General features: G+C 42.8%; 1 protein-coding gene across 1 annotated transcript; it reads right to left on the bottom strand.

Moving 5' to 3' along the window:
* Positions 1–7,902: 7,902 nt before the first annotated feature.
* On the bottom strand, positions 7,903–16,692 carry ECD (ecdysoneless cell cycle regulator). Its single transcript, XM_088525231.1, has 13 exons — positions 16,509–16,692; positions 16,306–16,423; positions 16,130–16,217; positions 15,832–16,010; positions 15,199–15,391; positions 14,725–14,853; positions 14,206–14,328; positions 11,162–11,247; positions 10,239–10,342; positions 9,806–9,983; positions 8,895–8,962; positions 8,591–8,811; positions 7,903–8,207 (listed from the first exon to the last, which is right to left on the bottom strand). Exons 1-13 carry the CDS (start codon positions 16,690–16,692, stop codon positions 7,977–7,979), a joined length of 1,902 nt encoding a protein of 633 aa, XP_088381357.1. The 3' UTR covers positions 7,903–7,976.
* Between the last annotated feature and the right edge of the window lie 86 nt (positions 16,693–16,778).

Below are 16,778 nucleotides of genomic sequence, written 5' to 3'. Positions count from 1 at the left end.
AATGTTTTTTTAAACAAAAATTTAATACAAAAAAAAAAAAAAAAGCCAAAGCTACTGAAGATAAAATCTGTGTTTCAGTGGGGATGGCACTGCACTGATGGTACAGTCCTACAAAGCCATTTCTACCCTGATCATCCTCAGACAACCCCATCTACAGCTGATCACCTTTGAGATGCCCTGAGTTGCAATGAGCACAACTGAACTCTGCATCCCAGAGCACCAAGCACATTGAAAGCAGCTGCTGGTATTGCCTACGAAGCACCAGAATGGTGATTCCTGGCAGACCTGTCTCGCCTTTCTCCAGTTTACTCATCCAGAAGTTTTGGAGGAATACTTGAATGTACATTTTCTTTCCAGATTAAAAAAAAAAATAAAGCTATGGGAGCATGACCTTTCAGTGTTAGCATTCATACGGATTTAGAACTATCAAAAAAAATGAAGTCAAAAAGCCACAGTTTGTATGCTTTCCTTCTGTTCCTTTTCCCATCAAGTTTTCCAGTTTCATATAAAACATGCTAATCTTTTGCAAATCCTAAATAAGTTCTTATTCTTATGACATACCTGAATAGCTGAATACTTCTCTGGAGGCCCCACTTCTCCCAGTAGTGAGGTGGAGTGGGAAACTTCCCTCCAAAGGAAGAGAGGACAGAGCTGCCTCGTGGTAGGGAGTGGAAGAGCAAAACCTACACACGAGCAGTTAGAAGTACCCGAATAATAGAAGAGCAAGAGGAACTGCTGCAAGAAAGGACTGCACTTCTCAGAGAACACTCCTGGAAGACACCACACCGCTTCCTTACCTTGTGCCAGCAGCCTGCAGCTTGCCTGGAGTGTTGGTCTTGTTTTATCAGTGAAATGGGATCGCTTCTCTAGACACTGGGGCAAGGAAAGCTAAGACACAGATGCGAGGGTGTTTGATCTGCTGCTGATTTGACCAGATGTGCCTGCTTGGCAAAGTTCAAGTGCCAAGATTGCAAGGCCATCAGTAAAGATACTTGAAGGGGAAACAGGAACGTATCATTGACTGTTACCACTGGCATTCATTGGAGGTGAACAATTTGGGGTCACAACATCTGATCAGCAAGTTAAATGAGGGTTTTGTCACCTGTGAGCCGTGCTTTGTTTCCTCAGGCTAATTTTACTTTAGGAGGTAAGAGAGGGGATTCCTTCAGGCCACTCTGTGGTAGTTCCTCCTGCTTTCTTCTCATCGTGTCTTTTTAACTCCCCAACGTTTTTCTTTCTCTCTTTCATTTCTGCAATCTGCCATTCTCTTGTTTTCAGCTTCATTTCTTTCTTCTCCTTGTCTGCAGTTGAAGATTAAAAGAGTTGGATACCAATCAATATTCCTGCTTCTCATGCCCCTTCCCACTTCCTTGTTGGCACACAACACGATCAGTGAGGGCTTATTAGAAGAGGAATATGAACTGACTGACATCAGCCCCTTTCAGAATAGTCTCTTCTACGCTACTGACAAGCAACTGTTTTGGTACAATGTCACCTTGGGCTGTTGTGGCACCAAAATGATTTGGGGACACAGTTTGTGGCAAGCTGGCACACCAGTTGGGAACATTACTGCTGCCCTGGGAATTGCAGGTCTTGGCCCATATTCTGTACTATACCAGGCTTCCTCAGATTTTATTATTCACCCCCTCTTTTGTTCTTCTTTGTTGTTAGAGGAAAAGCAAAGCTAACTCGTACTAATCTTCCTTTGTGACTCATCTTTTGAAGCATAGATCATTTAAAAGGTCTGTATGTTCTTTTTAATTATCAATTAGGAAAAAAAAAGTCTTTTCAGTCTACTTAAATTCTGTTTTTCAGGGCAATAATAACTTCAAAGCACTGCTCAAATCTTTTAAAGGGCCTCAAATTTTAAACTGTTTTTAAAGCTCCTTAAATCCAGACCTTTTTGACTTAGGTGCAAAAGAATAATGGTGGTCTTTTTCCTGGCATTAACAGAAGAGGAGTAGCTATAAAAACAGGACAAAAAGCTGACATGAGAAATATTGTTCTCACCTGAATTTGCCTTATGAATCTGGCCATAGTCTGAGCAAAACTCACTGCAGTCAGGACAGAACCTGGTCCTCAAAGGCAGCTCACCTGGAGGAAGAAACAAGCAATTCCCCAACAGATGCTTTTTTTTTTTTTTTTGTCAAAATGCAGCAGGATTGCTTACTTTCTTTGTAAAAGATAGCAGACAAGGAAAAGGGACTTAGCCACTCTTTTCTCAAAAGTACATGTATTAAGTAATCCTTCTTGGTTTGTGTAAATCTCAGGAACTCCACTGTTTTCCGAGAGTGCAGGGTTTAGGGTTTATCCTGTTGTTTACACTGTGCAAGTATTACCAGCCAGCAGGAGACACAGGCAGCCATAATATAATAACAGCAATGGGATTAATTTGAAATAGCTTTACAGAGAGAAAGGCAGGCAGGTTCAGAGCAGCAATCCACCTACTGGCCAAAAGCAGTAGGGCATAAAAGTTACATTTACCTCCCACAAGTGCCAGCAGAGGATTGAAGTAACCAAGCCACATGACACAACTTGTCCATCGCTGAGTGGGGTTGCTCAGAAAAGCCTTTCTTAGAAATAGTGTGGATGACTGAATGCTTGTTTCACGTTGAAGCGTGTTTCGAGATACCACAGACACACACTGAATCTAATGTTCAGCCTGAGAGAACATGAGCAATTCAGGGAATGCCCTGACGATGTGACTGTGCTAAAGCCATTTTTCAGGGAACCAGAAGCAGGTCAGCCCTGGCAGCTGCAAGACCTGTGTTGTTGAACAGCTAATTACACACATATTATTTCAGTGCTTTAGTCTGAAGCACTGCTGAAATGAATTCAGCAGTCCCGGGCTCCAGTGTCCATTTAAAACTCATTCACTTTTCAAGTTAGCAACACAAGTCCAAGCAACTGTATCAGAGAAAAATGCTCCCTGATGTCATTCATGTGATAGCACATAGACCTGGAAACAACTAAGCACCTCCAACCCTCCTTTTCTTAGGAAAAGGTGCTAGGTTCCACACTGGAAATTATGCAACTCGCTGCTTAAAAAAAAAAAGAAAAAAAAAAACTAACAGTATTTTGTAGGCAATCTGATTGATCCACTTGGTGATGTGCAGCTCACGATGGAGACACTGAAGTTGGCATCAGCTGCCTGAAATAGGAGACGGAACACAGGAACACAAAGCTGCACCGATTTCCTAACAATAGTGTTAGCATAAGAACACAAAATGCTGATGGAAGACGCTTCTCCACTGGTACTTCTTCTCATATCACCACTTATTAATAAGCTAACAATCTCAACAAGACCTTTTAAAGAATGGGAGGCTGCAAAATCATAAATGGCAGGGAAGACACTGCAGTCAGGCTGCTACATAACACATTTGTTGGACAAGGACAAGAGCAGTTATGTAGCTTTTTTTTTTTTTTTCTGAAAATGCTGCTGGCTGATTTGTGTGATTACAGGAATCAAGTCAAAACCACACACAAAATTCACTAATACTGATCTGTAGATAACAAGAACCTAATTTTTATAGCAACTAATATTAGCAAGATATAGCAAGAGCAAGTTTTTACTAGTGAAAAAAAACACATCTCCACATGCATAAGGAGTATGCAATAATGATCTGAGGAATTTTTCAGCAAATTTCTGAAAAATAAACTAAAATAAAAAATGGGCCAAGACATGTTTAATCCTCCATCAACCCTGTATCTGTGTAGCCTTGCAACTGCAGGTAGGTTGACTACCCTCGTAATTGAAAAAAAGATGTAATGGAACTAGTTTAGATTAACACCATTGCAACCACATGATTTCATTGCTCCTCTTCCCACATTGTATTTAAAATGTCTTTACTGGAAATACCACTTTCTGCCCCTACCTACAGCAGTGGTAGCAGCCTGCTTATTTTGTTTAGCTGAGATTTACCTTCGTGTGAGCTTTGCTCTTCACTTCCCATCTTCGTGTGATCTTCTGAATCCTTATAAAACATTATACATGAAAGGGGTGACCTGCTTAAGCACAGGCTCTATTCTAAACCATGATCCCACGCACATTCCACACAGGAATACTGCACAATGGGATCTTCTTCTATCTCTATAGAGTACTTGGCTTTTTAGCTACAGTTTTACATCAGAAACCTGTAGGCTGTTGATAACTGTTTCCATTTCACTGCAGTCAGTTTCCTAGTCTAGAAGCATAGCTTGTTTTCCTACATCTACTGGTCGCTTAATTATTTTTTAATTTAGTAGTTAATTATACCATCAGCACCTACAGACTGCTAGTAGGAAGCCTGTGCTCAGGAAGTGGTATCTTGGGGATGGCTTAGACACCCACTTGCCACACATGGACTAAACTGTTGTTTTAGGCTTCTAAACCCCTAATTTTTCGTATTCTTGAAAAACACAACACATAAGAAGCTCCCGATTCGGTTGTTTAAGTGGAGAACCACAACTGCCTTCTTACTCATGATGATATTTGCTTGGAATAGAACAAAGTTGAAAACAGAGTTCAGTTTCCATCATAGACCTGCCAGAACAGATGTTCTTGCATGTAAACAGCAAGAGGGCAGTTGTTGCTGTACCCTTTGCAGTGTCCCCATGGATTCTGAAGCAGTACAAAAGGCCTACGCTGACTCCTGCTGCTATTGAAACCAAAATCTGATTTCTCACACGAGCAGCTGTGCAAGAGCTGTGCAAACATTCTCCAAAACAAGTCTCCCAAGACTGCAAATAATAAGTGCCCTGGAGGTAACTGTTGCTCCTATACTTTACAAAGAAAGGCACAAATAAATTGTTCTCAGGGAGGTGACCCTTGAAGAGGGGGAATCCCCTTACACATAAGGATTCTGAAGGCTTTTTTTTTTTTTTTTTCTCCTGCAGGAGGTAGATTTAAGCACAGGGACTTTACCTAGCAGGTTGTATCACTGACACTGAACTGCCTTTGCATGCACATCCAACCCCATGTAGTAACTTTGCTAAATACCAGTCATCCTGGTGCAGGGAAGGCAGCTTGGCAACGTTTACCCCTCTTAGATCAGAAAGGAGTTATAACTCATGCTGAAAACACGGCTAGCCTGTGAGCTGCTGACTTCCGAGGTGAACTGTCCTCCCTCCACTAACACAGAGAAAAGAAAGGCCCTCTTTCTTGGGCTCCTATCTGCTCCATAAAGCTGACTGGTGGAAAGAGCCAGCAGCAGCCAAACTGTCCAGGTATTTAGAGCAGTTTGAACAAGTTAAAGGTCTGCTGTGTCCTGGGATTGGTTTGGATGGTGTGCTTGGAAGACTATTGAAAGATCTATTATTCGTCTCCCTGCTTGCAATATACCAGGCAACAACTGCCTCATTCACAACAGCAGCTCCAGGGGACCAAGCCACAAACAAGAAAGCTGCATTTTTGGGAAGGGTCAGAAGTTCTAGAATAAGCTAGGCTGTACAAAAGGCAGATACTCAAGCAAGCAAAATTAACCAAGTGGGTTGGAATGCAGTTCTAGCTAAACAAATTGAGCATAAAATGGAAACTTTGACAGCAAACTGTTGAAAGGGAATCACACGACACTTGTCAGCCCTAATTGATACCATCAGGCTTCCTTCACTAAAAATAATCTCTTTCAAAATTAAAAGCAGAAATGTCTAGTATGTTACTTCAAAGCAGTGAAAGAGGCAACAGGGAAGTGTTTCTTCTTAGATGGCAAATTCTGTCGTAACTAATTCTGCAGTCTTGAGGGTCTCTGCTGTGTAGCTGCGAAACAAATGTAAATAGTTGGAGTAAGTACAGCCTCACAGAAGTAACAGTCTGACTGAAGCAAAAGTCCCATTGTCCAATAAATAAGAGCAGCTGAAGTGCCTCCAGAAAGAGCAGCTTTGTTCTGAACATTAGCTTCGAAGTTCTCTCCACATATTGCACTAGAAGAGTCCTTTGATCTATTCTGACCTTCGCATAGTGCAGGCCACAGGAGAGCTCAAAACCTGTTTGTGTTCTTGAAACTGGAGTTATTTTTGGAAAAATAACCAGTCCACTCATCCGTGGAGCATTTTAAGCAGCACCGGTGTTAATTACCTTTACCCTCTCTGTTAAAATGGGCATCTTTTTCAATATTTAAGTTTACCTATCACTAACTGGTATTATCTTTGCCTACTAGATTTAAGAATTTGAGAACTTCTGCTACACAGTAGGTATCTCTGGACCAACCATAGTCCACTTCACTATCCAGCAGGCCAAACTCACTGAACATCCTTCTACCTTTTGGCAGTTCCTCTGATTCTCTCCAATATTTCAATATTCCCCCTGGACTGTTGACAACATATCTTTCAACCACATCCACAGAGGACCATAATAGAGGTAAAATGGCTTTCATACATTTCCTCCCTCCATGTTCATGCGCGTACAGAATCTCCATCTTTACAGTATTAGAGCAAGCATCGCTAAAGGTACTCTGCGTCTGTAAAAACAAAACAAAACACCCACCTTCATCCACAGCCTCTGACAAAACAGGGGCACAGATCCCTACAGAAGTGAGAAAGCCTTCAATGGAAATTGTCCCAGGCTTCATGAATTCCACCGAAATTAAGACATTGTGTCTCTTCTGAAGAGCTTTCGGTGCATTTATCAAACTTGGCTGGCATGATGGCTATATACTAACACTCACCGTCCTACAAATGCCCAAGGTCCCACAAGGAAACAACTTTTGCTACTTTCTGCTTTTCCATTTAAAATATTGCTAACACATTAAAAAAAAAAAAAAAAAAAAAAAGATTCCAACTAAACAGACTCTCATCCTTAAGACTTAAACTAAGAGCGTTAGCAATCAGTTAGTCCATTTGAAGTGGTTAGCTCTGTCTTCAGGATCAGTGATTAGGTTTTAATTGAACACTACTTTACTGAAAATGTAGAAAACAAACATACAAAAAACTCAGCACTTAGGGTCTCTTCTACAAATTAAGACACTTGATTAATTGTTGGGTGGAACAAAAATGAAGACTTGTAGGAACCAGACTGGGCGGGTAAGCACAATAAGAACTTCTATATATTTTATTTCAAGTTTACCTTGTTAATGCTAGGACCTCCAACCGGGAAATAATATTTACTACTTAGCTTTAACTGATTTAAGATTTTTCACTCCATGTGAACACAACATGCTGAACGACTTCCAATTACATTCTCACTAAAACAAAATAAAGCTGTTCAGACTGGGCTCGTATACTGCTGGCACAATTCTAGCATTCAGCAATAACGGAATTCAAGAAATGCCTTATGAAAGTGTTTCAATTCCAAGAACTTCTGGTATTTCACTGGGGAAGTTATTCATACCTTTGAAGAAAACACAGCCCCTGCAATCAAGTTGTATTTCTGTTTTTATTTAAATAACTTCCAAAAAATACTTAGAGCAATATTTACACATTAAATTTGATAATTCCTCAAATAGTCGTGATTAATAAAAAACAAATTCTTCTAACAAATATCAGATGTTCTTACTGTGAAGCGTTAATACTTCTGGAAAAGCGATTTAAGTATTTGGCGTTAATCAGTGTCTCCAAACCCACAAGAGAACACTGTTCCTATAATATAATACTCCTCTATCTCCCCCCGGCCACAGTAACGTTTTCCAAATTTGTACTGATTTCTAGGTATTGAAACCTATTAGTAATGGAAGAAAGGACACTTTTGAAATATGCCAAATGGGACTGTCAATTCTAATATTAAAGACAAGCTTTGGGAATGAGTTTCATTCTAGTGGTAACAACATGTCTTCAGAAAACTGAAAAACGATAACACTAGAAAAAAATCCACTTTCTCTCTACGACAGTATCTAAACAGCAAGCTTTTCCAGAAAAAAAAAATCAACTTTGTATTTTTAAAGTCTCATGGAACTAATGTATAAAAAACTTAAAATTCAAACCTTTTGTCTCTTCTTCCACAAAACTGCTACTCTTTCTGTGCTGCTTTTCCCAATCAGCCATGTCATTGGAATTAAGACAATCTGTTATTTTTCCACTTCCTTATTAGAACATATACGATCAGCATTATCAGGTAAATGCACCCCCATGCTCTGTAAAATGTTAGAAGCAGGTCCTGCCAGTCCAGCCTGAGCACTATAGGATTCAAGCAGGTTATCCACAAGGTTCATATCCACATCAACGGGTGTCAGCTCAGTATCTTCAGCCTCAGAATCGTGGCCAGCATTTTGAGACATGGTTGCCTTAGCAGAACTCACCTGGCATAAACACAAAGAGTAAGTTTTATCACGACAAGTCGTATAGGAGGGTAAAACAGGACAAACCACAACATTAAAAAAAACAACAAAAAAAAAAACCCCACACAATTAAACAGTTCTGCAGCCAAAGTTCAGTACGTTGCACACTGATTACAGAACTACATTAACTTTTTTATTTTTTTGAAAAAAAAAGTGCAATTCCAGCATGTTTTACTTGCACATGGGATTTTTTTAAAAGAATAATTAATTAGCATAAGATCAGAGGACCGAAGTTGTGAATCCTGTCACTCAGAACAACCACTTGAGCATATTTCCTCTTTCCTACTAAAACTCTTAGAAAATGATTCTGCTGCAAGCTACAACTCAAAAGATACTTTACTTACTGCTTTCTTTTGGGTGGTGAAACTTCTGCCAACACTGGTGTGTGCCAGTTCACGGTCCATCTCCTTCATAATTGACCTGAGACTGCCCGTATCTTTATTAGGCGCCTTCTGTGCTTGACTTTGATTTTCAACATCTAAGTCTTCATCATCCTCATCTGAGAACTCGAGCTCCTCCTCTTCATCCAAATCATCAGAATCAAGTTCTTCTGAGTCTTCTCCCCCTACATATAGGGCAAAGAAATCAGTGCAGTACCAAACGATAATCAGAAAGCCAAGAGAAGCCAACTAACTGAGTCCATCTCACCTAAAATTCTGTCTAACGCATTTGTGAAAGACTCAACATCAAAGGTAACATGAGCTTCATCAGATGACCTGAAATATAAAAATAATGTTTAATAAATATTTATTTTATGTTTGCATAAGGCTGACACAGGCCAAAGAAGCAAGTGGCATATTGATTTCCTCAAGCTACAAAACCCTACAGCATATTTCAAACATGAACACAAGCACCTTAAGAGAATCAGATCAAGAGTATACATTGAGTAGATCCCTATTTATTTTAAATAGCTCACGCAGCAGAACGTGGACAATATGCTACTACATAACTCTTCGGTTTTTAAAATTGAGGGCCTGCTCACTCACCATTCACAAACCCTTTTTCAACTCCAGCAACTAACTTAGTTGCAGTTTGATTTTGCCTGGATAATCAAGTACCTTCAGATAGCACTTTCCCTCCACTGTCAGGACTAATGACAGAATTCCAGAGTGATTTGTTTTTCTGCTTCCCTGTGTACAGTGTGTGCTTCAGTGATAAGAAAAACAGGCATAATATATTCAAAGTATTTATCTATAAATATTTTCATATTTTATTTATATTTCTACGTATATTTATCTATTCAAAATATATACATACAAGAGATCTAAATGCAACTGTATCATAAAAATCACCAGTCTTAATTTGAGAGTGTCTGGCTCCATTAAGTTAAGTTACATTTTTATTTGCCTACAGCCTCACTAGAGGCATTTTAGCTGCCTCAGTACATAGTCCTTCATGGAAAGGAAAATATTCAGCACTAAATACATACTTTTGTTTCAGGACTCTGCTTAAAAGAACTCTTGGAAATTCTGATATTCAGCATTACAGAGGTGCCAAAATGGCAGCAACAGAATGAAAACATAATCCATATCAACCAACACACTTAAAAATAACCTTACCATGGCATTTCTGCCCCTTCGTGCGTTGAGACTTTTGATACAAAAGCCTTCATGCTTTCAACAACTGTTTCCAAGTCATACTTCTGCTCTTCCTCGTTTGAGGAAGCATGGGACTGATTTGTTGTCTCCTTCAACATCTGGTCTAGCTCATCTGGTGAAATCTCCAGCCAGCTGTCATCTAAAAGCGCATAGGACATACTTGTTAATTGTGCACAAGTCTGTCAGCCTGCAAGACCCAATTTAGAAGATTCCAAATATTGTTAGCGTTCTGCAACTCGCTTCTTTTGAAATTCTTAGTTTTTCATGCTCAGAGTCCATACTGTTTTACTGCTTCAAAAAACTGCTTTATATACATCTTCAAAATAGGTGAATGTGAATATTTCCCTTCCCTCCCAGCAAATAATCATTTGCTGCAGAGTCTACCCTTGCTCACCATCCTCTGCAGGAAGACAAGCTGCTTCTTTCTCAAACTCCTTCAAATCAAAGGTTGTTGTCTGCAACAGTGTCAAAATTTCATCACCTGGGCTCAATTCAGAGCTATAAATAATAAAAAATAATAATAATAAAAAAGCAAAGCCAGCTTACTGATTTTTTTTTTTTACTAGCATCACAATGCCAAAGGCATTGCACACTCCACATGCATGTTTTGGCTCAAAGTCTTATTATTTCTGCTGTGCAAAAACACATCAAAAAGATAAGCAAAGTTTGGGGAAGTAAAAGCATGCTATGTAGATAGTATTAGCCAAAACAAGGCATAGTTAGTTATTGTATTCCTTGCTGATACCTACAAAGCACATTTCTCATTTGCTTCCTTTGTTTTTGAAATTTATTTTGTCCTGATTAACATTAGAATGGCCAGATTCCAAACAGCACAACTGGCTTCAAGCAACTAACAGTCCAGATATTACAAGCTGGCAAAGACTCGGATATTTTCACACTGATTTATTTTTTTGGATTTGATCTTTTGGACAAATCTACAGCCAGCTGTCTGCCTTGAGCAACAGAGATGGATTTACTCTGTATTTATCATTCACTGGGACTGCTTTTCAATGAAATTTTTAAACAATTCTAGTAGCCAACCAGCCAAATGAATAATGCTTTTATGTTACCTCTTAAACCACTTGGAATACCTTAATATTTTACAGAACCAAGATAAACAGTTACTCAAGCAATAACTTCTACTGGTAGAGAATACTCTAGAGGAATTATTAGTTGTCTGCCCTAGCCAAGCACCAATGTTAAACATACAACGGAAAAAAAGCTTTTCCATTTAAAGCAGAAGAACAGCAAAAAGTGTTAGAAAAAGTTTTTATAGGCATTGTGTATAATTAACAATGAATTTAAAGTAGCTTTTACCTTTCTGGCTTGGTAACAGAATGCTGGAAGTAATCTTCTGCCTTATGTAGCAGTTCCTTGTACTTAGCAGATCCTTCCATTTCTCCCTGTTTGATACAAGTCACAAGAATGAATCTGCATCATGCTGCCTTTTCACAATCAGGACTCATAATGACAGCTATCAGTTACGAAGAAATTTAGCACCGTGAAAATCAAAATAATTCACTTGGAAAGCACCTTAGGCCTGTTCCTTATATTATACTCCAAGTTAGATACAAATTAGAGACAGAGACTGCAGCATCATTTGGTTCACACTAAAAATAAGGAAAGACAACACTGATCTCACAACAGCAGGGTTTTAAGGAGCTGATGGAAAGGTTACCATGCACTGGATTTATGAATGAATCCTTTGCATTTTGTCTTTATCTCCAGAAGTCACATTGCAGTACTATAAAAAGAATCCGTTTTCCCCATATCTACAAGATGTTAACCTAGCCACACTACAGACTTCAACTTCAGTAGTCAAATGCATGCTCCCCACTACGACCTAACACCCCCTTTCCCAAAATCTTACATGAGCTCAAGTGAACCACCTGCTGTTCAACACAGAAATTTAAGAATATTTCCTCAAATCACAGAATGGTTAAGGTTGGAAGGGACCTCTAGAGATCATCTAGTCCAATCCCCCTGCTCCAGCAGGGACACCCAGGCCACGGGGCACTGGATGGTGTCCAGGTGGGTTTGAAGATCTCCGGAGGAGCCTCCACAGCCTCTCTGGACAGCCTGTTCCAGGGCTCTGTCACCCTCACAGGGAAGAAGTTCTTCCTCATATGGAGATTAAACTTCATATGTTTCAGCTTGTAGCTGTTACCCCTCGTCCTGTCACTGGCCACCACAGAGAAGAGCCTGGCCCCATCCTCCCTACATTCACCCCTCAGGTACTTAAACATGTTGATCAAATATCATCTTGGTCTTCCCTTCTCCAGGCTAACCAGGCCCAGCTCGCTCAGCCTTTCCTCACACGACATATGCTCCAGTCCCTTCATCGTCTTCGTGGCCCTACGCTGGGCCCTCTCTAGAAGCTCCATGTCCCTCTTGTCCTGGGGAGCCCAGAGCTGCCCCCAATACTCCAATACTGAGCAGAGAGGCAGGATCCCCTTCCTCGCCCTGCTGGCAACGCTCCTCCTGATGCAGCCAGGAGCCCATTGGCCTTCTTGGACCAAGGACCCTTGCCCACAGGATTCCTCCAAGGAGCTCCCTGAAGAGGTCAAAGTTAGCTCTCCAAGTCCACGGTTGCAATCCTACTTCTTGTCCAGCTTCCTCTTCAAGGATCTTGAATTCTAACATCTTATGGCCACTGCAGCCAAGACTGCCCCCAACCCTCACATTTCCCACAAGACCATCTCTGTTAGTGTCAGTGTCCCTCCCCTTGTTGGCTTATCAACCAACTGCATCAAGAAGTTATCACAGAATCATAGAATGCTTAGGGTTGGAAGGGACCTCTAGAGATCATCTAGTCCAACCCCCCTGCATACACAGGGTCACCTAGAGCACATGGCACAGGACTGCATCCAAGCGGGTTTTGAAGATCTCCAGAGAAGGAGACTCCACAACCTCTCTGGGCAGCCTGTTCCAGGGCTCTGTCACCCTCACTGTTAAGAAATTTTTCCTTAAGTTCCTATGGAATTTTTGGTGTTTCAGTTTCCGGCCATTTCCTCTAGTCCTATCCGTGGCCACCGCTGAAAAGAGACCATCACTGTCCTCTGCACTCCCTCCCTTGAGGTATTTATATACACTGATTAGATCCCCTCTCAGCCTTCTCTTCTCCAGGCTGAACAGGCCCAGCTCCCTCAGCCTCTCCTCATAGGGCAGATGTTCCAGGCCCCTGATCATCCTTGTAGCCCTGTGCTGGACTCTCTCCAGAAGCTCCACATCCCTCTTGTACTGTGGAGCCCAGAACTGGACACAGTACTCCAGATGCGGCCTCACCAGGGCTGAGTAGAGGGGCAGGATCACTTCCCTCGACCTGCTGGAGACGCTCTTCTTAATGCAGCCCAGGATTCCATTGGCCTTCTTGGCCACAAGAGCACACTGCTGCCTCATGGTCAACTTGTCGTCCACCATGACACCCAGGTCTTTCTCCGCAGAGCTGCTCTCCAGAAGGTTGGTTCCCAGCCTGTACTGGTGTCTGGGGTTATTCCTCCCCAGGTGCAGGACCTTGCACTTGGCCTTGTTGAATTGCATGAGGTTTTTCACCGCCCAGTTGTCCAGTCTGTCCAGGTCCCTCTGGATGGCAGCGCAGCCCTCTGGGGTATCGGCTACTCCTCCCAGTTTGGTATCATCAGCAAACTTGCTGAGGGAGCACTCTGTGCCTTCATCCAGGTCATTGATGAATAAATTGAACAGGACTGGACCAAGGACTGACCCCTGGGGGACACCGCTAGCTACAGGCCTCCAACTAGACTCTGCAATGTTCTGCAGGAACCTCCTAGACTGCTTGTTCCTAGCTGTGTGATTATTCCAGCAGACATCAGAGTGGTTGAAGTCCCCCATAAGGACCAGGGCCTGGGATCATGAGGATTCTTGGAGCTGCCTGTAGAGACCTCATCCACTTCCTCTCCCTGGTCAGGAGGCCTGTAGTAAACTCCCACGACCATGCTGCCCTTGTTGGTCTGCTTTTTAATCCTCACCCCCAGGCTCTTGACTCGCACTTTGTTCTCCCCTATGCTGAGCTCCATACACTCCAGTTGCTCTCTCACATAAAGAGCATTTAATTCTAATGGCATACTGAAAACCATTATACAAAACTGTATTTTGTTTTTCCCTGTTCAACTGCAGTCCTTCTTTTGTTAGAGACAGGAGTTAATCCCCAAAACCTGCTTTTTCCTTTTTAATTTCAAAAGGAAATTAATTAAATTTTAAACGGGAATGACCTGTACCTGTTTCTCAGAGATACTCATTCACTTTCTACAGAGAGAAGCATTACATTCCTCCCTTATTGAGGTTGGAGAGCTAAAGGTGCTTTTTTCTTTCCTAAATTACATATCACACACACACTGCCTCACCTTGAAATAGTTTTTTTCCTTCAGGCTGCTGAGGAATCTCTCCCACAAGGGACCGCTTAAGACGCTTGTCTTGGAAGCAGGAGAAACTTTACATTTAGAGCACAAAATCTCAAAGCCATGAGCCTGTAAGAGAGGGCAACAAAGGCAGGTTCTCAGGATGTGACAGATTTAAGTTCACTATTAACAACTGCATAAAGAACACACTACTACTGAGCTCCTGAAGCTGCCATTTATGAAACAGACACCAAAGTTGACTGCCCACTCAGTATGATCCACAATTGCTGTAGAAAGATTCCCACTTCCAGACAAGCAAGATACGGCTGACTTCCAAGGTTGGTCTACCACTCCTACAACTCCTCTGGGAGTTGGTATACTCCCAGAATACATTTCTAGAGAAATGGTAATTGCCAATTTGCTCATATTTTCTTGTAGAAGCAGACAACCTGAAAACAGAGTCATTTCTTTGACCCCTCTAAACAAACTAAACAGACTAAGTACATGATGCATAAAAATAATTACCAGTTTCATGCCCAGTTCATGCGCTTTGTATCGAGGGTCAGATGGCAGGGGCAGCGTATATCCACTGCGTCTGTCTGGAACAAACTTCTGCTGCACTAACTGTGCATACAAACACTTTGTGAAAGTAACCTGAAAACACAGAGTAAAAGAAAAAAACCCTGACTCCAGTGGGACTACATTCTACACTGGCATAAACTTTCTAACCATCTCATCCGGGTTTTAATTTAAAGCACCCATTTTACAGACAATCCTTAAGATGGTATGTAAAAGTTGACATATGTTTGACAAAGATGTGTCACAAGCCCAGCCATGTCAGTCTGAAGGCAGCAGAGATATGAATAAAATCAATCGGAAATTCACAGCTAGTGCCAAGAGGAAATCAGAGGGAATCATTTCTCTAACTTGACTACTGAACTTCCAGCAGCATCAGAACTTAACTAAGTGATAACAAGTTGAATTAGAAGCATTGCTTACAACAGTCATCACACGCTTGTCCGGAGGGAAAGTTTTAAAAGTACGACACGCTCGCAAATCCACGGGATCTCGCAGGTAAAAGGCCTGGACTGCTGCAGCCACCAGCGAAGGGCGCTGCTTCAGCACTGCCACAATACCTGCCGGCAGGTAGCAATGGGCTCGGTGAAATAAGGTCTGAATTTTCTCAGGATAACTGTAACACAGAACAGCAACATAGGGTATTAAGTATACTGAAAGACCACTTGTTTTTAATTACTGTCTCTATTTTCACTTTAATATTAGTCAGTACAATGGGCCAAGTGCCAAAAGGTTATCCTGAAATAAGGTAAAAACCCAACTAATTTGCCACTTGGAATGTCAAAACAAGACTTTTAAAAAATACAGCGAGGAAAACTATATTCCACAATAAAAAAAAAAAAAAACACTGTGAATTGCACTAATAGGTCCAGCTACAAAGCTTCTTTCACTGTGCTGACTGTGGAAGTCACTGCTAGTACACTGTTAGCCAGTGACTTCAGGAAAGGAAGCAACGTTAAATCACAGTTAATAGGAAAAAACGAGCACCAGCAAGAAAGTACTCCCAAAAGTGAAGAACCAACAGTTACCAGCAGAACACTGTAAACATCCACGTACCCACTGATACGTTTATACACCGCTGTTCTAATGGGTACTGCAGCCAGACTCTCCTCTGAGCGGGTGGATAAAAACGCTAATGCCTGTGAGATGGTTGGGCTGGAAACAGGTGGCTCCCACTCCTTCCCCTCAGTCTCTGGTAGAGGAATGATGTGTAGTTCTCCTTTGTAAAAGAATACCTGGCAGACAGTAACACTTTCATCAGAAGGGAAAAACAACAGAAATTCAGAGGCGGGTCTGGGGGCTCTGCATGAACGTTATTAGTACACAATAAAATAAAACCCTCTTTCTGCCTCACCCTGTTGTCGCTGTTATCGGGGTTCAGCCACTTGGGCAGGAAATCGGCCGCCTCTATGAGCAGGAACTCGCCGTCGTTGTCCTGAACGCTGCACGAGGGGCGAGGAGGAGCGGCCGTTACCTCACGCGGCCGTTACCTCACGCGGCGCGGCGCGCGGCGGCCGTTGCGGCCGTTACCTGGCGGCGAGCCCCGGGAACTCCCTGGTGATCTCCCGCAGGAGGTAGACGATGAACCACTCGTCCTCCACGCTGTCCCCGAAGAGCGTGGTGCCGCCCATGTGCGCCGGGGTGTCGCCTGCGCGGGCCGGGGAGGGAGGAAGGAGAGATGAGCGCGTGAGCGGCGGCCAGGGGCGGCGGCGGCCCCGCGGCGCGGTACTCACCGCGGGCCGGCAGGCAGCGCAGGCGGAAGGGCTCCCGCTGCCAGATGTAGGCGGCGAGGAGCGGCGCGAAGCGCAGCACGACGCGCTCGGCGCAGCGCCGCAGCGCCGCCTCGCCGCCCGCCGCCGGGAAGAGGCGGTAGCGCACAGCGTCCTCCGCCAGCGCGGGCCGCCCGACGCCCTCCATGCTGCGGGGCCGGGCCGGGGCGCTCCGCCTCCCCCGTGCGGCGCTGCGCGGCCGGGGCGGCGCCGCGGCCGGGGCGGCGGCGCCGA

The sequence above is a fragment of the Tinamus guttatus genome, unplaced genomic scaffold, assembly GCF_059628265.1.
Source record: "Tinamus guttatus ecotype Peru unplaced genomic scaffold, ASM5962826v1 Tinamus_guttatus_pri_ptg000023l, whole genome shotgun sequence".
NCBI classification, from domain to species: domain Eukaryota; kingdom Metazoa; phylum Chordata; class Aves; order Tinamiformes; family Tinamidae; genus Tinamus; species Tinamus guttatus.
Note: the sequence above shows the minus strand (reverse complement) of the source record. Positions and strands in the feature narration are given on the sequence as shown.

Excerpts from the sequence above, each read along its gene's own strand:
- ECD (XM_088525231.1), bottom strand. The coding sequence starts at position 16,692 with ATGGAGGGCGTCGGGCGGCCCGCGCTGGCGGAGGACGCTGTGCGCTAC. Across the intron at positions 11,248-14,205 it reads AGGAAAAAAACTATTTCAAG|GGAGAAATGGAAGGATCTGC; the intron begins GTGAGGCAGTGT and ends TGTATCAAACAG. Across the intron at positions 10,343-11,161 it reads TCTGTTACCAAGCCAGAAAG|CTCTGAATTGAGCCCAGGTG; the intron begins GTAAAAGCTACT and ends TATTATTTATAG.